The sequence below is a fragment of the Pholcus phalangioides genome, unplaced genomic scaffold (genome assembly GCF_987345545.1).
Source record: "Pholcus phalangioides strain wild (caught in Gottingen) unplaced genomic scaffold, Ppha-v1.0 ptg000014l_1, whole genome shotgun sequence".
In the NCBI taxonomy this organism is placed as follows: domain Eukaryota; kingdom Metazoa; phylum Arthropoda; class Arachnida; order Araneae; family Pholcidae; genus Pholcus; species Pholcus phalangioides.
This window is the reverse complement of record NW_028301607.1, coordinates 6185092-6209609: the sequence shown is the minus strand read 5'-3', so window position 1 is coordinate 6209609 and position 24518 is coordinate 6185092. Positions and strand designations below refer to the sequence as shown.

General features: G+C 33.6%; 1 protein-coding gene across 1 annotated transcript; it reads right to left on the bottom strand.

The window, feature by feature from the left end:
* On the bottom strand, positions 1-23230 carry LOC149078038 (uncharacterized). The gene is made up of 18 exons (XM_089241606.1): positions 23187-23230; positions 21034-21060; positions 17780-17866; positions 17617-17676; positions 17465-17502; positions 13783-13810; positions 13219-13323; positions 11452-11497; positions 6822-6912; positions 5458-5508; positions 5218-5308; positions 4597-4710; positions 3933-4180; positions 3719-3808; positions 2738-2840; positions 835-896; positions 591-623; positions 1-284 (listed from the first exon to the last, which is right to left on the bottom strand). Exons 1-18 carry the CDS (start codon positions 23187-23189, stop codon positions 143-145), a joined length of 1419 nt encoding a protein of 472 aa, XP_089097732.1. The 5' UTR covers positions 23190-23230; the 3' UTR covers positions 1-142.
* Between the last annotated feature and the right edge of the window lie 1288 nt (positions 23231-24518).

Genomic DNA, 24518 nt, shown 5'->3' with positions numbered 1-24518 from the left:
AATTGAATTGTCTGGTCTTAAACATTTCAACAGTAGACAAAATATTAATGGGAAAAACACCATAAATTTCCAACAAAAACAACAAATGCCACAATATGATGGACAACCCCACAAATTGCAATTTACAGCTTCCATGAATATTTTATTTCTTCTTATCTTTATCAACACCCTTGTTTTTCTTGATGTGCCTGAAACGACAATTATCTCCATATTTACAACCAGTGGTTCGCCAAAATGCACATTCCTCGTTGCTGGGAGCTCCCAGGGGTTTTGGAGCAGATGCACTTTGAGCAAAAGAAAACAGAAAATATTATTCAATTAATGATGCATCTAATCAGGTATACAAAAAGCACTTTTTTGTGCTGTAAAATCTCAACTATCTGGCATAATTGAAATGAACTTGTAAGGGATAATTTATATTTTCTGATTATCATTGAATGTTCATCAATTTAAAAGCCCGGAATCATCTATACTGATTATTATCAAACAGACATGGACAATTTGATCATCCTTTGCCTAGCAGCTGTATCAAAATGTTTACTTCAAAATATTGTTTCTGAGAGCAGGCAGACGTTCAACATGATACTTACGTAACACGAAAATTCGAGCACTCGCCATTTTCACTTTAAAAAAAATATAGAGGACAAGTGACTGCACCAGTATAACACAAAACAAGCATAACACCAACAACATAAATACATTAAGGCTATGCATATGCACACGCAACACATTCCTGTATGTACCAATTCATTAGAAAATCCACAGAGGAATGTATATTAGGTGCATGTACGGTTAAGTAGTAGAAACAACTTTAGAATTCTAATTGCCACATACCTTGATTGTGCAGTAGTATTTGGGAAACGTATGAGAAGGTTAGCACCACACACCTCAGCATTCTACCAAAGAGAAAAATAAAAAAAATTCAATACTTCAGTCCCTTTAAGCAGAATGTGCGGAAATCTGTGCCACTGCAGAACAATCCGGAAGAATTTCAAGAAAAGTGCATATGAACTCACAACCTTAATGAACTATGAACATCTATAGAATTGATCGAATAACTCCAGTCACATTTTTAAACACTAACAACATTTTATAAACAATTTAAACAGGCTAAGTACAAAACAACAAAATTTTCTCTCTGGAGCATATACACACGTAATAATAAAAATCCTTCTGGCACTCGTCACCACAAGTACCCCATATATCTTTTTTTCTCTTTCTCCGTGTCCCCAGCTAGAATTCACTCCCCCACAGTCTATTTTTTCTGGATCATTTCTTTGGTGTTTCTAAGGCCCCTTTTACATGACACCTTCCCTCCAAAATTACTGGACCATTAACCATAATTTTTAAACTCATTACCCAAAATAACCAAGGTTCATTCATCATGTTACTCTGAGCCCTTATCAGAAAGTAAAAAACTAAAATATACCACATGCAGATAATGTAGAAATACATAAAATACATACAACATAGAAATACATAAAAGGCAGATAATACCAAACAACGTACATGTCTTTATTTTCTTCTTTCTGTCCCCCCCCCAAACTATAATTCACTCCTCTCTGTTCTCTTTTCTTAAACTTTTTCTTCTTGTATTTAAGGCCCCCTTTACATGACAGTGAGGGAAACACTATTATGGGAACTTTTACCACAGAACATTTCCAGTCAGCCAAGGGTTTGTTGCAAAACATCTTGCTTTGGGGACTTCAGTTACATTAAAAAATATAACGCATGATTAGAAAAAAAATTATACTATAACATGAAAATATGAAGTTATAGAAAGGGATTTTCAAACTTTCCACCGTACTTCCACCACTTCCCAAAGTTCCTACAGGATTCCTAGTCTGATCATTTGGTCATTTCCCTGACAAAAACACCTGGGGGGGGGGGGGGGGGGAATTATGAAAAATCATAACCTTCCAAATTTTTTCAAGTTTGCTCTTTCCCTTTACAAAATTTATACCCTGACTTTTTATCAAGTTTTTGCATATTTCTCCTAGCTATTGCCAAATATTTTAATTTTCCCTGTGACTTTCTCTGACCATTTTTAATTTTCCGACTTTCTAGGTCACTGAGAAACCTGTTCTGAAATTTGCTAGAACCTCTCGCTCCTCCCGTTTCTATCAAAAAAGTCAATGCTTAAAAAAATTATTACTAACAAGGAAAAGGTTCTAAAAGTGTCGTCGTCAAAATATTATGTGTGAAGAACTTAAGTACATTCATATCATCCAGAAACACATAAAGACAAAAAAAATTAACAGTAGAATGCAATTACTAAAGGCACAAAAAATTATTCAAAATGACAACAGTTGGCCACTCATAGTCTGTCATGCTTCTTGGCGACATCTGTAACAAACATTTTCCAATGACAGATTCAGAGCTCTAAAACCACTGAAAAATCTTTGAGAACAAAATCAGCATTGAGCAGTCTTATCATAGTGATTCACTAGTATTTTATGTTCTCAGCCCCTGAAGGGAACAGGCGGAGGGGGGGGGGGAGAGAGATAAGCTACATCACAATGTTAGCGACACAGCGATACGCAACAAAAAATTACTGTAAATGATAAATGCAGACATTCTGTAATTGTTCAAATTTAGTGAAAGAAAAATTTACAAGAAAAATAACAGCATATAACTAGAGTTAGAGGATTCACAATTATGTGAATCTGCCTCAAACGTGAATGAGGTTATGATAAAGACATGATAACAGGGGAGAAGAAAAAAGCATTTTACCAACCTGCAAGGCTCGCATCGCCATACCAGCTGCTTCGGGTCTTTTGTAGTTGATGAAAGCACAGAATTTATCTGGCAATAACCTAGTGCTGGCGATTGGACCATACCTTTAGGAACAAAAATAGAATACGTAAAAATTGTAGGAAGAGCTGTGATAATCAAAGAAAATGTCAATTTTACAGTGAAACCTATACAGACTGGAACCTTGACAGGTTGCCATTGAGATCTCAGCCTTATTGCCAGATGTGGGGCCATAGGTCTCCGTGCAGTGCCAGGTTGAACTCACGAGGTTGAAGCCCTGTTAGCCTGCACATGCCCGCTGTCGGGAGGCATATCCCTGAATCAAGATCTTTGATTATTACCATCACCAGAAGAAAAAGCACACATTCAAGAACTCTGACATGTGGCTTTAACTGAAATAATCATCATACTAATCATTGAATCATAGGGTGTTCATCTGAGTTGTCTGTGAATATCTCCCGAGTCCGAAATCAAGCAATACTCCATGGTTTAAGTTAGCACCATGACCCCTCACAATTGTAGGGCTGTAGCAGAAAGGCCCAGCACAAATCTCATTGTTTTTGTTTTACACTTCAATTTGCTATATTCTTAGGGAAGACCTAGCTTCAGGATGTGGGAGGGCTTGATGAGCACCGATGCTCACGGGAAAAGGAAAAAAATTATTTGTATGTTTTATTAGCTATGTTTCCATAGCTTAGTTGGTAGAGCACTTGTCTGGCAAACAAGAGACCAGGGTCCGGGTCCCAGTGGAGGCAGAAATGAATTTTTTTCCATATAATCATCATCTCCAAAAAATATATATAACCAATCTTTCGAGGGAGATCTTTTGCATTGTTTTGAAAAGTATGAGGGTAATTTGTGATCGAGAACTTGACCAAGTCTGAAAATAAATCTTGTTTAGATGAGTAATGATACAGCCCAGAATACAGAATTAGAAAAGCTTGAAGCATATCCACATACTCACTTGGAGAACAGAGAAACAAGCATAGTCTCCGTCAAACTTGGCTGAATGTTGCCAATCCAAATTGAACTAAGGCTCTCTGGATTTGATGGACTGAAAAACGCACATAATGGATAAGTGACAGAAATGCTTGAAGGAAAAAATTTAAATACAACAATTGTTTTGTGAGAATCAATTTTTCCCCCCCTACTTATGCTTATAGTTTTTTACAACTTACTCCAGCTTTATGTCATATGAAGCTGCATTTTGTGGTTTTGGGAGAAACTGTGCCGGCTTCGGTAGCGATGCATATTCAGCAAATTGATTGTCTGAAAGACATTCATCTTCATCATCTGATATAAAAACTTCTTCCAACTTGCTCTGTATTTCAGATGCTCTCTCACTTTCTCCTAGCAAAGATTCTATAGCAGCATCCACAGATCCATGTACCCTCAAAGCCTCTTCGGCCTGTTCCCTTGTTATACCCTAGAGAACATTTTTAATGCAAAATAAGTGATTTAATATTCATTTTTATGAACTCACACTGCCCACCCAAATCAATCATCATTTGAGAAATACCGGTGTGGGCAGAAATCTGTGTTGAATGATAGAGATGGACAACATTGCATAGGATTGTCAGTAGAAATAAGAAGACAACTTGACAAAACGCAATTGCTGAATTTAATGTTTTGCTTAGAAAACTCTTATCAGCACCAGAAAAGGGAACTCCCCCAATTACGGTATTTATGGACGAGACACAATTCCAAAATCACTCGTAACTGATTTGAATTTCATAAAGAGAATGTTTTCATATTTTCGTCCACCCTCTGCACATAATTATATGAGAACCATAGTTCTCTAATAAAAAAGAAACCTGACCTTGAAAAACTGATTTTACTTACATTCATCACACCAAGATCATACATCCTAACTAACATAAGCTCTTTCATGGCTTCCTCATTCTCTGGGCTAAATCTCAGGACATTCAAGAAACATTGCTCTGCATCCTCATACCTCTAAAACAAATACATATACAGACATTGTATAAGTGTAAATGCTTTAAATTCAAAGAACACATATCCATTACAACTTATGAAGTACCGTATTTTAAAATGTAAGGAACCTCGTCTCCCCTGATTTTTGGGGCTTAAAATTTGGAAAAGAAGTTGAAAAGCTATATCTTTAATGCTATCCATGTATAACAAACCCCCTCATATTTTTGGGACTCAATTTTTGGCAAAAAGGGGTTCCTTATACATATCAAAATACGATATATCTGAGGAACCATATACAATAAAACCCCTCTAGACAGACACCCCTCGAATGTGGTCACCCTTCTTTTATGACCAAATAATTTTCCCTTGTATAATAAAAGTAACCATTTCAAACCCCTGATTAATTGTCACCTCCCTATTTTACAGACAAAGTTTTTGTCCCCCTGGTGACCCCAAAAGAGAGGTTTTACTGTACTATTGCAGCCCAACAGAAACTTGTTTACAACATTTCAAAAGAGTTTGGCATGCCTTCAGATTTATCAAAACTGTTCCTCTTCTAAAATGGCCCTTGATTGAATTTGGTGTTAGCTGAATGGTTTTGTCAGTATCCCTGAGAGCTCTATAAAATGAAATTAAATATGATAAGCAATATAAATGAAAAATGTCAAACAATGGATAACATTTTGAAGCCCTTATTAATTTTAATGGTGTTTATTATTTTTTTTTTACTTTACAAGAAATTTATAAAAACTGATGACGAAAAATTACCTGTCAAAAAGTCCCAATTTTTCAAAACAAAGAGCTCTATTACAGAATAACCTACATAATAGAACAAAACGGAAAAGGAAAAACTCATTTATCAATGAATATTTTGAGAACATCATAATCCTGTAATATATCTAAAGACTGATGAAAATTCAAGGGTAACAAACAACCAGTTAAAAATTTTCAACAACGAAAAACTTTAATGGGGAAAAAATTTATAAAGATCAGAGAATTAATGCTTTTGTGGCTGGTGTCACAATACAATGGGTAGAAAGTTCCATGCCTGAGGAGCCACAGCTCAATACAATATAAATTCCCAGATGTTTTGTCTGCAACTTCGGTGTAGAGATTATAACTATCAGTGGATTGAGTACATGTACCTAATAAAACTTTCTCTGGCAAAATTTCTAATGAATTAGTTATACACACATACAACAGCTTTGAGTGTGTAGCCCTAATGTATTATGAAAAAAATATGATTGAGTTTCTTGGAAAATAAGATTTTTTTTTTGGCTTCCTAACCATAGGCACGCATGCACAAGATTTACGAGAGTACCAAGTTTGAGTTTTCAAAAGAAAATTTAAAAAAAAAACACATTTTATTTTTAATCAATAAATCAGTATCTTCTATCGCTCACAATCAAAGTTTATACCAAGTCCACCACACACGGAATTTTTAACTGGAAAGAAATTTTCTGCTTTTCACAGTCGGTTCGCGTAAAGCAGCGACACGCTATGCAAATAAATGGGCCGGTTCCTTATTCCGATTGACCCGATCACTACTGATTGCCAGAATCGAAAACATCAAGAAATTTTTCTCATTACTCTTTCGCTTTTAAAAGCTAAAAAAAGTTGCAATTCAAGTTTTCAACTAATTGGAGATGACGCAGGGTTTCCAGAATCGGAAATACTGACTCACTATGTACACACCCTAATGTCTCAACTGTTCCTCTCTTCAACTTCAAGTAATATGAAATGCCCCACCATTCAGTCTGAAGCTTTATTCTTCCTTGCTAAAATTATTAAGATGTATTGGACAGATGACTGATTTAAAGCAATCGCAGTCGATAAATAACTTTAACAAGAAAAGAACTCGAATTGAACAGGAAATGACACCTCACATTGCATGAAGTCAAAGAGAACAGCAGTTGAAGAATTTAAGTCAAAAGGAAATATTTATACGCCTCCATTTATTGATGTACAGTTATTCACTAAGGGTGTTTGCTGTAGCAGAGTCTTACCTGACTCTCATCTGTAAAGGAAAAGTCTAAGAATTCATATTACATTGGACCAGGGATCCTAAGCCTGAAATTTTCAGTTTTTCAAAGTATCAAGAGTATTTGACCTGGTGTATCAAGAGTATATACCTGGAGTCCTTTGGTTCTAACTTAATGGCTTCTGAATACAACTGTACAGCTTCTTCATAGAAACCTCTTGAGGCCATATAATACGCTTCCGCTGAAAAATATATTTGGAATAAAAAAATTGATGAACAATTTTTTTTCTCTAAGGAAAACTGATGTTTTTTAGATTGCAAAAAATTATTGAAGTAAAAGAAGAATACCATCAAAAACCTCAAATATTGCTTTTCAATATAAAAATTCCTGTTGAAAATACACACATTGCATGTAATGCTTAAAGTCACTATATTATACAAAGAATAAACACTTAATATGATTGTAAAATAATTTTCTGCTTTCTAAAAAATTATTTTGGATAATATATGTGTATTTTTTTTTTTTCATGTAAAATATACAATTTCAATAGAGCATAATATAAAAGCTGAAGGAAAAACTATGGAACTATTTGATGTGTTCTTCAATTCAAGATCATTCTTAACCTTCCAAAATTGCTTTAACTGCTTATACAGTATATGTGTATTGATATTGTTCCGGATAATTTTTCACGAGACTTCGAGATTGCAAAACAAGAAGCAGTTCGATGGACAAACACAGATTTATTTACAGAACAGCAATTTACACATATTTACAGGCTAATCAGAGAGCTAACAACTTTCTCTCAACGTTCAATCACAGCTGACTTTTCATCCAGTCTCTCTCTATTCGAGCCTGGAATTTAACCTCCCTCTTGCGATTGCCTCATACTTATAGCTCCGGTAGAAACTTCAAGAAAAAGAACATCCCACAAATTTCTATTTCATAGTACCAGGTTTGTGGCACTACTGTCTCTGGATGGGCGTAACCTTCTGGAAGCTTCTGTCCAACCCTTCACCAGTTCTTCGCCAATCGCATTACTTTGCGCAATACCGAATCCGGTATCAACAGATTTTGATATTTTAGAGAGGCATCGAACAAATCGCGCCATCTATCGTCTATAGATCGTAGCAATATAAACCATCTGCTGTACTCTTTTCATAACAGATAGGTGTTTAAAAAGATTTTACACCATATATGTAATGTTGATTTGTTATTAAATTTTCTAGATAATCACCGATACTTAACCAGTCAAGTGGTTACGACGGCGTTTGCCGTCGCTGCCATACGTAATGTTGGTGCCTACGACGGCATTTGCAGACACTCAGATTTTTCTGTCTTTTTCACATAGATATGACGAAATAATTTGTCATACATGTGCTGCCATCTCTGTACAGCCATACTTCTACTTTATCATCTCATCACTAGATGGAGTTGACAATTATACTTCAAGGTCTGAGATTATTATTACTATTATCTTTGTCATGTTTTGCAAAGCTGCATCCCCAACGCTTTTGTTTCAATTTCCAACTCCCTTGTGAAGATGCAACTGTTTTATTACTCATATATGTTTTAGCAAAGGTTCAACTACTATGGTTCCACATAAATCCATCAACAGCATTTCTTTTAGTCACAGGACATTATAACCACCCCTCCCCACTTTTGGGGTGTCATATTAAGTCTCGACACATTCGAGCTATAAAAAAACATGCTATAAAAAAAAATATTTTAATATTTCAAACTTCCAACAAAAGGGAAAAAGCGTGCGCATCTTCAAAAAAAAGTGGGCACTGCGGGTAATGCTCGGAGAAATTAATTGAACAGTTGACTGGTTAAAACGATACCCTTATTGTGCATAACATTAGAATAATAGCTAACAATAAAAATACTAAATTAGACTAAAATTTCCTTTAATTTAGCAGTACTGATTGCATATGATGCTTAAGAAAAGCTCCTATAACTTATTTTAGGTGTAAAAGTAAGAATGACAACATGACAAGATGTTTTTGACTGTTTTAGTACTAAGTTTTTGAGGTCAAAAACCTAATCCTGTGATCTCCTACCACATATATTTTGAATAAAAAGCTCTATTTCGCTTAGGAAATTGAATGCAGGTAATCAGTAGTTTAGATAACATTAGCAGTTTAGATACAATGGACCATAAACCTATATATCTGGTCTACACTGTCAAAAAAATTAAAATTGAAAATTATAATTAATATTTAGTTTTAATCATTTTAATAAATTTGTGTTTAAAAATAAAATGCAATATACAAAAGAGTAAGTTCTTCATCCTGTCATCAACCTATTGTGTTCAAAATAATATCCAAAAGCCTTCATTTAGGTTTTTGACAGTTTAAACCAGTTTTTGACAGTTTAAACCAATTTTTGACACTTGTCATGTCAAAAACCCAATCCTGAGATCAAGGTGTAACATTCAAAATATGAATTTTTTGTCGTCATTAAGAATATGGAAAGTTTAGATGGTAGTATGTTAATGGAAGTATATTTTCCTTGATAGTATGAGAATGATAAGCGAAATTTGCGAACCAGTTTCATAAAGAATGATCATGAGCTGTTTCCATAAATCAGGCTTTGAACATGGTCAAGAAATTCTACAGTGATGCTGAATTTATGCTTTATTCCAGAACAGTGGAATAATGTAGCAGCTAAGATCAATTAATATAATTATAAAATTAATAAAATTTGGAAAACAGTTTCACATAACTGATGATAGAATAATAATTATCAATTATTAAAATTTTATGTGAATGTTGATAATTAAGTTGCAATTTGTAGTCAGTTTATGGATCTATAGATTAATTGGATAATTCAAACTTCTTCCCAGTTACTTTGGAGTTTGAATTAACCAAGTTGGACTGCATTATTAATTTGTTTGAATGACATTATGGAAGTCCACTATTGTGTTTTCGTACTTAGCAAAAATTGTTAACTCTATGTGCGTACACCTTCATTGCTTGTGTAATATTCATGAGCCATCTAAGGAAAAGTTTTATGTTCTACAGGCAATCTAATGATGCAAGGAATACAACAATATTTTTCTTTATTCTGGAACCTGACAAAATTCTAGTCCCAGTCTAAAAATGCATCTAATTTTTCACTCATTCTTTGCAAGTGCACCCCAGAAACAGGTTTGCGAGAAATAGTATACATCTTAGCGCTATTTCATTAGATGTTTTACCCATTTACCTTTCCTTACCCATTTATCCCTCTTTTTATCTTATCTTTTCACCCATTTAAACTGAAGAGCCAAAAAAACTGGTACAGGCATGCGTATGCAAACAAAGAGATATGGAACCAATCAGAGTACGGCACTGTGGTCGGCAACGCCTATATAACACAACAAGTGTCTGGCATAATTGTTAGATCGGTTACTGCTGCTACAATGGCAGGTTATCGAGATTTAAGTGAGTTTGAACGTGATTGTATTATAGTCGGCGCACGAGAGATGGGACATAGCATCTCCGAGGTAGCGATGAAATTTGGATTTTCACGTACGACCATTTCACGAGTGTACCGTGAATATCGGGAATCCGGTAAAAAAATTAATCTACGATATCGATGTGGCCGGAAAAAGATCATGCAAGAACGGGACTGACAAGAATCATTAAATGTGACAGACATGCAACCCTTCCGCAAATTGCTGCAGATTTCAATGCTGGGCCATCAAAAAGTGTCAGCGTGCGAACCATTCAACGAAACATCATCAATATGGACTTTCGGAGCCGAAGCTCCCACTCGTGTACCCTTGATGACTGCACGACACAAAGCTTTATGCCTCGCCTGGGCCCGACAACACCGACATCGGACTGTTGAGGACTGGAAACACGTTGCCTGGTCTGACGAGTTTCGGTTCCAATAGCTCCGAGCTGATGGATGTGTACGGGTATGGAGACAACCTCATGAATCCATGGACCCTACATATCAAGCTGGTGGAGGCTCTGTGATGGTATGGGGCGTGTGCAATTGGCGTGATATGGGATCCCTGATACGTCTAGATACGACTCTAACAAGTGACAGGTACGTAAGCATCCTGTCTGATCACCTGCACCCATTCATGTCCATTGTGCATTCCGACGGACTTGGACAATTTCAGCAGGACAATGCGACACCCCACACGTCCAGAATTGCTACAAAGTGGCTCCAGGAACACTCTTCTGACTTTAGACACTTCCGCTGGCCACCTAAATCCCCAGACATGAACATTATTGAACATATCTGGGATGCCTTGCAACGTGCTGTTCAGAAGAGATCTCCACCCCCTCAAACTCCTACGGATTTATGTACAGCCCTGCAGGGTTCATGGTGTCAATTACCTCCAGCACTACTTCAGACATTAGTCGAGTCCATGCCACGTCGTGTTGCGGCACTTCTGCGAGCACGCGGGGGCCCCTACACGATATTAGGTAGGTTCACCAGTTTTTTTGGCTCTTCAGAGTATCTCTCCCAAAAGAACTGAATGAAAAAGTGATACAAACCTACAAATGCAGAGTATTGAACGGCACCAGCTCTATGCCAGATTTTTTTTAACTTCAATTATTTATCTTTACTATAACAGGCTACATACAGGAAATTATAAATGATATCCATTCAACTTGTAGCAGTTTTCACTTTAATTAAAGCTTTAAAAAATTATTTTTTACAAACTAACTTTTAAAAACATATCTATCCCAGCCTCTGGCGACAAAATTGCAGATAATATGCAGCACTAAGAAATTCCAATGTTTTTTCTACAAAAAAAAACCTATTTACTAATACTTACATGCATACTGTCTGATACGCGAAGTTTTAGGAATTGGCTCATCAACCTAAAAGAAAATATATTCATGAACCATAACAAAATTGTCAAATTTTCCTAGCTTAAAACATTTAATTTCAATTCAGTTAGCATTATGGTATATACACACTGTTTCATTTATGTATTTTTCACATTTGCACTGTAATTAGACTTTTCTTTTTTTTCTCATGAACTTTCACATGAAAAAAAAAATAAACATTACTTTTGGGCACACATTACATTACATTATGTGCTTCCAAGGTACAACAGTCCAATTAGGTCATTAAAGCCAATGAAAAATGTAATCTGAGGCATACAAATAAACTTTCTCAAAAACTTAGGACGATGAAATAATATTGTTCCGGATATTGTCTACAAGACTTCAAGATTGCAAAACAAGAAGTGGTTCGCAGGACAAACACAGATTTATTTACAAAACAACATTTTACACATATTTATAAGCTACTTGGAGAGCGAAAAACTTTCTCGCAAAGTCCAACCGACTTCTCACAGAGTCTAACTCTAATCCCTCGATCTGTTTTTGCATCATTTTTATAGATCCAAAGAAACTTCTATAGAGAGAGTTATCGGATCCATAGTTTTCCCGAAAGTGGCAGCAACTTCTGGGAGATGAAACCCTCCAGAACATTCTCAACCGATCGGACGGCGGTGCAAAAAAAAGAAACTAGACCAATATGTTGTTGCATCATAAAACTGTGACACTGTTTGAGGCGCCCTTTAAAAATTGCGCCATCCACCGTTTACAGATTGTAACGATATTGATTATCATGTTAAAGAAAAAAAAAATGATCTTCTGAATCACAAAATAAAACCAAAAGTTTAGAAACAAATAAAAGGAAAATGTATAAGACATGCTTGATTTTAAATACAAATTTATAGCTTTAATCACATGCTAAATAACCATGCATGATAGTTTCAAAACAGAAGCAACTTTGGTGTCCATGAAAGGATCCGAAACGAAGTTCAGCAGCTGTAAATTGCCTTCAGGCACAACTGAATGTTTTGCAATGTCCTGCAATGAGCCTTCAGCTGACTCAAATTGAAGGCGAATAAATATGAGAATTTATAAAATTCTCATATTTTTCCTTGTTTTCTCGGCGTTTTTCCTGAAATTGTTCTGTGGCAGCACTGATCATTCTGTAATGTACATCATAGTAGTTTTGGTACATTCTGCTTTAGATTTAGAAGGGGGAGCACAAACTAAAAAGGGAAAACCAATGTTTTTGCTTAAAGTTAAGGCTAATCACACGTTGATCACATGGGGCTATGTTTTTCTCATTTTGGTTACTACTATAACCTTCTATAATAATTTTGCATGCACATATAAGTGAATCATTTTTTTGAAACAATGATAAATGTCTATTTCTAGACCAGATAATGAAAATCTGGTTGAAAAAAAAAACAGCAATTTTACATCAGTTCATTTTTTTTCTTTTTGAAAAACCACCTACTCTCACATTATGTTCATGCAAGGAGACACCCATTTACAATGCATTAACAATGTCAACCGATTCTCTCAAGGTTGTAAATTAAATAAGAGTCACTGTAAAAACAAAAATTTAACAGGATTGGACTTAAGAAAATAAATTTTATCACTATCTTCAGCAACTTCATTTCCAGTGCCACGAAGTTATTTTGATTCACACAATCACAAAAAAAATAAGCATCATATCGCTATGAGATAAGTACTGAGAAATAAAATACAATATGTGAAATAATAAAATAGCTTACAAGCTCCTCCTTAGCTGTTGGATCTTTTTTCTGGGGAATTTTTTGACCAATTTTCTTCTTTGCAATCTCTGTTACAAAAGCACTGTCTGTATCAAGGTTCTGAAACTTGAATAGAAAGCAAATTTGAATTTGAGGGGAAAAAAATCATGGCACTGAACCAAATTACAAGAATATTCTCAAGTGTAGGCATATGCAAAATAACTCACCCCCCCCCCCCCCCATCTAAGATTGTGTATTTTTGCAGTAAAAACCAAAAGTACAAAAAATTTGAATCCCTCCCCGAGAAAATCCTGTGTATGCCATACTCCTGAAAAAAAAACAACATAATTCAGAATCTCAACCTTCCAAATAGTTTTTGAGTTTGATTTTTTCCCTTCAGAATTTTTTCTGGCTTTCTGCCAAACATTTAACATTCCCCCACGACTGAAAAGTCATCAGGAACTCTGCAGGGATATCTAAAATCCAACTTGAGGTTCAGAATATAAAATTGTAAACATGGCAATAAACCTTATTAATGCAATAGTTTCCAAGTTTAAAGGAATTAACATCGAGGAATTTATTTACCTCTTCCGAATCAGAAGAACTACTTGCCCTAGATTAAAAAAACAAAACAAAATGAATGTTTAAGATTCTCGATAGCAACATAAGACAAAATACTGAATTACATAAAGCAAACTAATATAGTGAAACCGGTACAAAACGGAAGGTCAAGAGACAAATTATCTATCATTCCACACAGGTTTCTGTTTTAAAGAAGTGCACATAAAAATGTATGCAATGATTTATTTCTATCATTTACAAAACTTGGGTTTTGAGAACATCACCCCAACGAGTGTTAAACAGAGCCATGCATAAAATTATTTTGAACTTTTTCATGTTTGCTGTTTCAAATAACTACATCTGAAATTTCATATTTAATGTGCTAATCGTTAAACTTCAATATAAAACGTTCTCCTGAATAGCAATAGAATTGTCAAAAATGAAATTTTTTTAATACGGTGAAACCTCGATATAATGATATTCTATGGACCAAGAAAAGATACAGTTGCTGAGGGATTATCGTTATATTGAGAGGCAAAATTATCTTTACATGTGATCAAATTTATGCTTTTGTTAATACCATCAGAAAATGTACAGTTATGTATTTATTCACCGCAAAAAATTGTAATTGATTAATTTATTATAAAAATTCACAAAGAAGACTTTTGTGTCTTACACAGAAAGTAGCAATACCAATAACTTACTTTAGCTTCGAGTGATTTTTTAGTGCAAAATATTAATGTTCTCAGATGCACTTCAGAAGAAGGAAAACAAGTGGCGTAAAGTTTAAATCCAAAACGATTTTGAGCAAAATATAAAAAAAAATATTGTTTTATATAAGGGTTTCAAAAATCTAAAAATATCATTATAGAGGGATTTATCATAGTAAAGGATACTGTTATATCGAGTGCTATTGTAGTGAGGTCTCACTGTATTTAAAATAAAAATTTAGAAATTTCATACTTTTTAACATAGTAAGACTTAAATTTTGGTTTTTTTTTATGAACTCCATTTTTGTGTTCAAACTCAATACGCATTTCTTAATGCTGGTGGCCATCTCTACACTAAAGGAAAATCTCTGCAGTAGCCAAAACACAGTATCACTAAACTGAGAACAATACTTCAGTCTCCCGCGCGTATTACTATCCTGAAATTATCAAACTTTTTCCAAGAAATAAGAGTGTTTTCTAACAAAAGTCACCATTTCCATCATAAATGAAATGCTAAACAAACTTTTACTAAATTTTCAATAGTAAATCCACTTCCTCTCCAGCCTGACCCCAGAACCAGTTCAGATAGATAATAAATAGAGCCTGGATTATACGCACTAAAAAAGTGGAGAAATATGCTCTAAAAATATGCAAATATGCATTTAAAAATGCGAAAATATGCATTTAAAAATGCGAAAATATGCATTTAAAAATGCGAAAATATGCATTTAAAAATGCGAAAATATGCATTTAAAAATGTCAAAATATGCATTAAAAACCAAAAAATTATACACTAAAAAAATCCTGAAAAAGTTAATTACCAAAAATAGAAAGTATGCATTTAAATAGCCTTAAAAATAGAACACTTGATGTTTGGAAAATATGAACATTTCTATTAAGTCACCAAATTCCACCTGTGACAGAAAAACCGATGTTATAAAAATACAGTAAACCCCCCCCCCCAACGGACCCCTCAGATGTGAGTCACCCTTCTTTTACGGTCAAGTAATATTTTCCCCTTGTATAACAGAAGTATGTATTTCGAACCCCTGATCAACGGTCATCCCCTCTTTTACGAACAAATTTTTTTGTCCCACCGGTGACTGCAAAAGAAAAATTTTACTGTATTATTAACAACATTTATTTGAAAAATTATAAAAAAAACTGATTACGCTTAAATAAGCCTTCACAAATATATATATATATATATATATATATATAAATTATTTATTTATTTATTTATATATATGCACTTATTCTCAAAATGCTTTGATTTTATGCATTTATATGCATTAATGCTTAAAAAAAAGGCCAAAATATATGCATTTGCATATAATTAGGGCTCTAATAATAAGCCTTCATAGTTTTTCCAAGAAGTGAGAGTTGACCTAACAAAAGGGTGAAACAAACCCACTTAACTTTGCTCCCATCCAAAGGACGGAAACTTGAACTTGACCGAAAATTCTTTCCATTTTAGCAGGTTTTGTATCTACAAATATACTAAATATGCCTTCTGTTTCCGCATTAGACAGTTTGTCTTAAAGAGGTTTCCAATGATTCAAAAAGCATTAATTATTCACAAGACTACATATTTGGTCGGTTTAAGGCAAGTTTCCATCTCATACAGTGTCCATCTTAGGCCGGGATTACACTATAAAAGTTGGATAAAAGTTCTTTTATAAAACTTGAAAATGTAACCAATAATCATACCAGTTATATTCGCGCAAATGCAACCAATAGTCTTATTGACTGTATTTTTAAAGTTTTATAAAAGAACTTTTGTAAAATTTTTATAGCGTAATCCCGGCCTTAAACGTGTTTCACTGTACTCAGAAATGGGTTCAATAAAAAATAAAGTAAACACTTTTTGCCCAAAAACAAAACAGGGCATATTACAGTGAAACTTTTATACAGGGTGATTCAGAAAAGATGGGAAAAACTTTTAAGAGGTGGTAGTACACACCAAAACAAACAACTCTCATCAACAAATGTATGGTCTAACATGAAACGCAAACGCGCTAGCACATTTCAAAACAGCCGCTCCGCAAACATTGAAATGGCATTCCTGTTGAAATTTAACGGGAGGAAAAGGACACCACATGCAGCATGCAAATGTAAATTGGGGTAGAAGAGGGAACCTTATGCAAATCTGTGTCACAGTGAACAAAAGGTGTGGACCTCAACACTGTGAAGTTATTCCAGCGTGCAACCATTCCAACAGTTGTAATGTATAGGATAATGGCGCACTTTAGTAATACAGAAAAAGCATACGTGCATTAAATTTACGGAGTTGCAAACGGAAGTATCACAGAGGCAGCACGAATGTACGGGTGGTTTTATCATCATTAACAGGTCAAGTGTCATGTTGTCTGATGATACAATTGTATAAAGGTGTACACTATATCAGGGCTTATAATGAAAACTTTCTACATTTTTTTTTTCAAAAATGATACTGATCTGCTCTCTATTGGGGGGGGGGGGAATAGGAATGTGTGTGTGTGTGTCCTTCAATAGTTATAACAAGACTTTTTTGTTCTTACTGTGAAACAGAATTTTTGATACAGAAGGATTTCATTATAAGCCATCAATATATGTGTTTAAGCTCAATCCCCTCACATCTCACTGCTAATCCACCCCCATCTTTAGTCTATGCTGAAGTAAAAACTTACAGGAGAAAAAATAAGCTATCATTTGACACTAATCTATCCGTGAATAAACCTCCAATTCAGGGACAATGTTTTCCCACATGTCTTTTCAGCAATTTCATTTATGTACAGTTCCCAAAAAATTTTAAGCTTCAAATGGCAAGGCACCACTGTAGCTTGTTTACACATTCAATATCTCAAAAATTATAGTAAAACAAATGTGCTGATAGATTTTGGGAAATCTGACTTGTTATAAATTCATAATAAGTAGTATATACATAAGTATTAATATAACTCATATAATAGTATCAATTATTAAATAAACCAGTAAAACAATTTTGTACTACTTACACTTTAGCTTCTGATGTTTTTGTTACATTTTCTTCGGCCTAATAATGAAAATAATTATTTAATATACGAAGCAATCAACTGAAAATGAATACAAAATAATGAATTTGATAAAAAAAATTAAGAAAAATTTTAAAAAAATTAAAAACACTAACTTCTGTATCTTTTTTCAGCTGCTGCTCAGATTTCTCAAGCTTCTTCTTTTCTTTTCTTCGCTATATATATATACAGATTTAAAGATAAAATGTTAGGTACAATTTTATAATACATCAAACTATATAATTTATTTTACATATGCAAGCAAAAATTTTCAAATACCTTTTTCTGAGCTTTTCTTTTCTGGGATTTCTTCTTTTCCCTTTCTTCCTCTAAGATGAGCTCTTCTGCATTTTTAACTGCTTCCCGCTAAATGTTAAATTTAAAAAAAAGGTAAGCATTATCCTCTACATGAAGAATGATAAAAGCCTTAAGAAACTATATATACACACACAGTAAAAATATCTTGCAAACAAAAGCAATCGATACATTCTGAAATTAAAAAATGAGGGGAATATTATTCACCGCTATTTTGTGGACACTCACAGGACAAAAAAATATTGCCCATAAAAGAGAGGTAACCATATCTGATGGGAATGGATAGTTATTGAGTTTAAAAAAAACTTTCAGCCATAAAAAGAGGAGTGACAGTTGAAAGGAGGTTTCACTGTATTCAACTCCCTTATGCATCAATTTTTCTTCTAACCATTTATTTACAGAATCCTGGAGCATGCTACACTAGTTTGTAGGAAATCCTTACATTAATAATAGTTCCAGGGAAAAATAATATGGCTCTAAACTGAACAATACAAAAAAAAAAAAGAAACGCTTGTCAGTGATTGCACATGAAGAAACTCCAATTGTCTAACACATCTTACTCTAAGTGAAATAAGAAGAATGTCTGATTCCATGATCTGGGAACAGAGAATTTCATAGTTTTTAGCAGGGTATCTGTCTGTCCAGACTTTATTTTAGAATCTTGTTTTTTGCAAAATTGCTCCTTACTGTTGTGAAAATAGCCATTAATTTTATGAAAAGTGAACAATATAGTTAAATTATCAGAAAAGAAATTAAATATCAAATTTATAGTTTTATTAATTTGTATTTTGTGAAGGGTCTGTTGTTTAGAACCAGAATTTTATGGAAGATCTGGAAAACTGACCCAAATTTGGCCAAAACAGACCACTGTTTAGTTCAGTCTGTATAAACTTGAAAAACTAGAAATACTTTAGCTATGTTGAGTACTGACAACTTAGCTTCAATTAAAAGAGTGGTTTCAAACTTTGGATTTGCACAATCTAAGCTAAGAAAGATTTTGAGTGAGAATAAGTGAGTGAAATAAGTTATGCATTATCAGATGTTGCATAGTAATTTAATTTTACTATGGAAGCAAAACCATAATAAGGCCAAATATTAGAATTAATATTTTGAATCTAATTATTGCAATATATTATTTCAAAATATATTTAAAAAATTAATCTACATAAAAGCAAGTTTCTTGTAATTTAACACACATATTGTGGCAACAATGTATTTTAACACACTAGCTACATAGTTTTAATAGTTTAAACCAGTTTTGATATTTGTAATGAAAAAACCTAACTGTGAGATGTATATATAAAAGTTCAATTATATAACTGAATTATTTTTTAAGGGAAAATTGGTCTTCGTATGAGGCCAGATTGTATGAGAGCTAATAAGTGCCTAAATGTATGTAACACGTTTTTGACAAATCAACTATAATACTATCATCACATAATCTATTTCTATAATCCAAAAATCTGCAATTTGATAATTTGATACTTTCACTTGGCTTGCATATAACACTTAATAATTAATTATAACGACTACATTTTTTTTAATCATTCATTGTTTATTTTTTAAAAAAAGGAGTGTCAAAATTTAAAGTATACATCAACAGACATATTTCTTCACTGCCTAAATATTTACTATCATAAATAAATCGTAAAAAATGCATAAAATATACTTAGTTTAAGCATAATAAATCAAAAGCCATACCTCCATTTTATCTGTATGTGCCCATTGCAATTTGATAAAAAAGAAAATACAGAAAATTTACTAAACAACCCATAGAGAATACTTCATTCAATACATCATCTTTCATAGAATGCAAAATGCTAAATATAACTCCCATGTCATACAAACAGAATTTACACGATTTAATTGTAACAATGGACAAAGTTAACTCAATGCAATCTTATAAACCATCAAATAGGTTATGAAGCTAGTTACTTTAAATTTCAAACTATTTATTACACTAAGATAACTTTCAGTTACTGAAGTTATTATTTTATTATTATTTATTACCATTAAACCTATCATTCCATTATTTAACAGGCAAACCCTATAGTATGAGAACTTCTCACTTCAAATCAGGAAATTCTCAAATTTATTTTCTTGAGATTAAAAAGTGGATCCCTACAAATGAAATCTATTTTTTTAAAAATGTTGGGAAACACATTTAGCTTCAAACACATCACAGGAAAAAGACTATAATTAGTCCTATAGGCCTCTACCCAATGACTAGATACTTTTTTGCTTTGCTCCCAAAATTCTGAAAAAGAAACTTAAGGTATAAAGAAAAAAGTCGCAGTATAGAATTTCAAAGATTGAGACAAATGAATTTAAATTATAGATTAATTATGTTTCTTCATTTTTATTACATCAATTAAAAACAAGAACAACAAACGCTATATATAAATTCTAAAATCATAGTTTAAATTTTTAATTTATATTCAAAAGTCATCCTGCAAGCTGTACTTATATGAAGAGCTTATTCTGGAGCAGCAGGACATAGGTTATATGTTCAATTATATTCCAATTTATTTTGCAACCTTACACAGATCAAGGCTCTATCAGCTATTGTCAATTTAAACCAGAAAAAAATAAATCACTTTTCTGAGGCTGAAGGTATCAGGAAATAGCAATTCAAAAAACTGTTTCAATCAAAAATAGATTGACTGCAACTACAAGCTAATTTTAGTTCCTTCTGGAGTCCCTAATCATATAAAATTCATATCCCATTTTTCCTTTTGATAATATTAGTATTTCCTTATTGCTGTTGTGTTCAAGACATTTCTAATTTAATACTTTCAAAATCTGAAATTTGTGCTTTGAATTGGCTGTTATCAGAAATATTCTCTTATATGTATCTAATCACGATGTTGATGATGTATTATGAGAAAATATCATTTAGGCTTTTATCACATTTCTATACATATTCAATGTTACACTTTTTCATAGATAACCCAACAATAACAATGAACATTCTGAAAACAATTCATTTATATACCTAATAATCAGAAATATATTTTATAAATAAAAGTTATTTCGAATATTTCTCATTTAGGCTATTATTTATATTTTTTATAGCAGAAGTCAAATTCTAATAAAAGGTACACTACTTTTATTGAAAAACCAGAAAATGAGTGTACAAAAGAAATTAAAAGGATTCTATTGTATAAATAAGTCCAAAAAATATTCACAAATTATTTTTCAAGTATAAACGATCTTACGTTTTTTGTCTTTTTTGTTCTCTTCTCCTGGAAATAAAAAATTATCAGTTAAAACTTAAAACCTTTAATAATGTTAAGTTAAAAACTTCAAACTTAACCATGAAACTTTAAATTTAATCACAATCACATTTTAATGAATAGGAAAACGATATGTAATATACAAGGAGCAGTTCAAAATTAAGGGCCGATCCTGTATAAAAAATGAATGGCAATACCAATTGGTTCACACATGCGTAGTAGTATTACTCAGTCTGTTCGGAATGTAACCGCTATATTGTCCTCTTTGATTGTTGTCTGCCTTCGCAAGACAGTATGTTAAAATGAGTGCAGTAATAACAAATCCTGCCAGTTGTGAAATTTGATCAGTGATTAGATTTCTAAATGCAGGAGGACATAATGCTGCTCAAATTCACTGTCAATTGTGTGAAACATATGGGCCTACCGCAATGAGTGAAAGAAAAGTGAGGCAATGGTGTCGCGAGTTTAAGGAATGCGATCAAATGTTCACAATGAGCAGAGGAGTGGCAGACCTAGTGTCTGGACTGACAATCTCATTGAGCATGTGAATGCAAAAATGAAAGAAAACTGTTGCTTTAAGATAAGCAATCTTTCTCTAGAATTTCCAGAAGTTTCTAGGACAACATTGTTGAGAATCATGACTGAAACTCTAAGTTATTGGAAACTGTGTGCACGATGGGTACCTAAAATGCTCACAGATGCTCACAAAGATCATAGAATAGCATCTGCACATGCTTTTCCCAACCGTTTTAACCACGATGGAGTACAGAAATAATTCAAAAATTTGGATAGGAGATATTTGATCATCCCCTTATAGTCCTGATCTCATCCCCAGTGGCTACCATTTCTGCGGACATCTCAAAAACTGGCTTGTCTCTACATGTTTTGAGGAAAGTGAGGAATTGAAAATTTCAGTACAAAACTGACTGAAATCCCAGGCAGCAGAATTTTATGCAGAAGGTTTGAAGCAGCTTGTTTCATGATATCAAAAGTGTTTGGAACGACATGGTGATTATGTAGAAAAATAAAGTAATCATGTAAATTTTTGAAACCATTAATAAATTTGTCATTTTTGCAATTGTTTTAATTTCATTACTGATCACCCATTAATTTTGAACTGGGCATCGTAGTTTGAGCTAAATAATCATCTGACAAATCTCAGTTGCCATGGCCCTAAAAAGATTGGTGTTTTCATCTACAATTTCCTATGCATGATTACTGAATTGGCATCACCTCCTAGAGATAGAAGGCCTCTGCACTGTTTGCCATAAACGTCATTCAGACTACCTAGCAAGTTTGCCACATTTTGAAACACAGCATCCTATTTCGTTTCTTCTTATTTTGGCGTAGAATCTTCCTGGTTGGCTCACAAATACAGCATAGTGATTGGATGTGGGGCGTAGAAATCGCCAATTCTGAACCCGATAACTTCTTTTCCTCACAACGATGATACTGGCACGAGCAGGGAATTTTTTTTCCCTGAATATTCTGAGGGAAAATGGACTGCTTACTGACGTTACAAGCTGAGTGCAGAGGCCTTCTATCTCTAGGAGGTTCTGATTGGGGTCTGATGACATGGAAGAGTTTTTTGGAATTCATGTTGGCATGTCTACCAGGGGTCCATACTAAGATGGAAAAAATATTTTAAATTGTTTCTCACACAAAAAACTCTGCTTGGCCCCTAAGAAATTTGGGTGGTGTCTAATTTTATAAAAGCTAAAAGCTTATCCCGCAGCTGAGTTCTCTTCCAGCTGTTTTTATGGCAGGGCTGGAGAGCGATTTGTCAAGCCTTTATTTCCTGTATTGTTTTGATTCAAGTTTCCCTGCAATGCAAAGTACCAAACTATGAACCTCAACACCTCAGCATTACTGTGGTGAGAAAACGTAATTCGCATTACCCTTCTGACTAAGTAGTTAGAGGAAATCTCCTTAGAGTGTCAATAGCTCATGGCCCAAAATATTCCAGTGATACATGCTCACATGGCAAATTTTGCTTTATCGCTCGTAGTAAAGATATCAGATAACTTTTATGTGGGGTGGGAATCGATTGCACATTTTGTGTGGGGAAGATTACTTTTTTTTAACAAAAGAAAATTTCACAATGGGAACTAACAACAGATAGTAATATAATTCACCATTTTTATCAGGCGGAAAGGTATCAAATGCTTCTGTGTATCCATCATTGTCAGAGTCACTAACCAAACCACCATCGTCCTTAAAAATTAACATTTCCGCATCATCATCTTCTTCCTCTTCTGAATCATCAACTAAAAATAGCAGGAGCACTTGATTACATAACGATCAAATGGTAAACTATCAAATAAGTTTAAATTTACAGTAATAAAATCTAAATTAATTCATTAATCTTAGAGTATTTAAATATAACACTTACAATTCATTTCTTCATTCCCAAAGAAAATGAACTGAAATAACAACAACATCTCCTCCTGAAACATGAGAAAAATTCTTAATAGAATTAAGAAGTGTGCATAAAATCACAAATTCATCATTGAAAAAAAAAAGTGTAAAATGGGACAACAAAATTGATATGGTCAATATTAAAAAAATTTCCAACTCTGTATTACTAATTATTATGAAATATTTGAAAAAAATTATCAAAAATTTAAAAAGTATCATAGTTTGCAAAAGTCTTTTGTTTTATTTTTTGCGATTGGCACTTAGCTGAAGACATGTAGTTGAATACAGGGGAACCATGCCGCCCCCCCCCCCGTAATAATTACAGTAGATTCTTGTATAGTATAAACTTGCCATGTACTAGTCCAGCCCTTCCAGTAATCCACCAGAGTTTTCAGACTGGCCCCTTCGAAGTATGGAAAAGGAGAAAAACATGTAAACATGTTAAAAGCCAGACTTTAATACAAGACGGCACTGGGCAAAACAGAAATTAACTAGCTCCAGTGATTAAGGTGTCAAAGATGTTAGGTTAGTATATGTATGTTGTTCAAATTTTAGAGCCCCAAAAACCAAGCAGCCCAAACAGAAATCGGGCTCTGTACGAGGCTTTGCACAGAAGTTTAAATTATTTAAATGGGTTATTTTCAATTGCCTTCTAGCAATCCAGCATGACTCTGATCTGATATGTGCCAGATTAGTGAGAGTCTACTGTACTTGTTCTATTATCATTACATATAATTTCTACTTTATTCCAAAACTCATCTTGTGAGCCCTTTAGTAAACTCTTCTCTGGGAAGGGTCTGCAGACCACCTTTTAAAACTGATCTATAATTTCAATTGAAATTTCGGAACTTTATTTTATTAGTTTCATAGAATTAGTTAGACCCGTCGTTCACACACTAATTTGCAACCAGCGCGATTGCTCAACCAATATGTCACTTTATTACCCAACCAGTTAGTTTGAAACATACTTTAAATCCATATGTTTCATCATTACAAAAACAAAAAAAAAAACAATTGATAATAAACTCACCATATTTAACATTCGATTC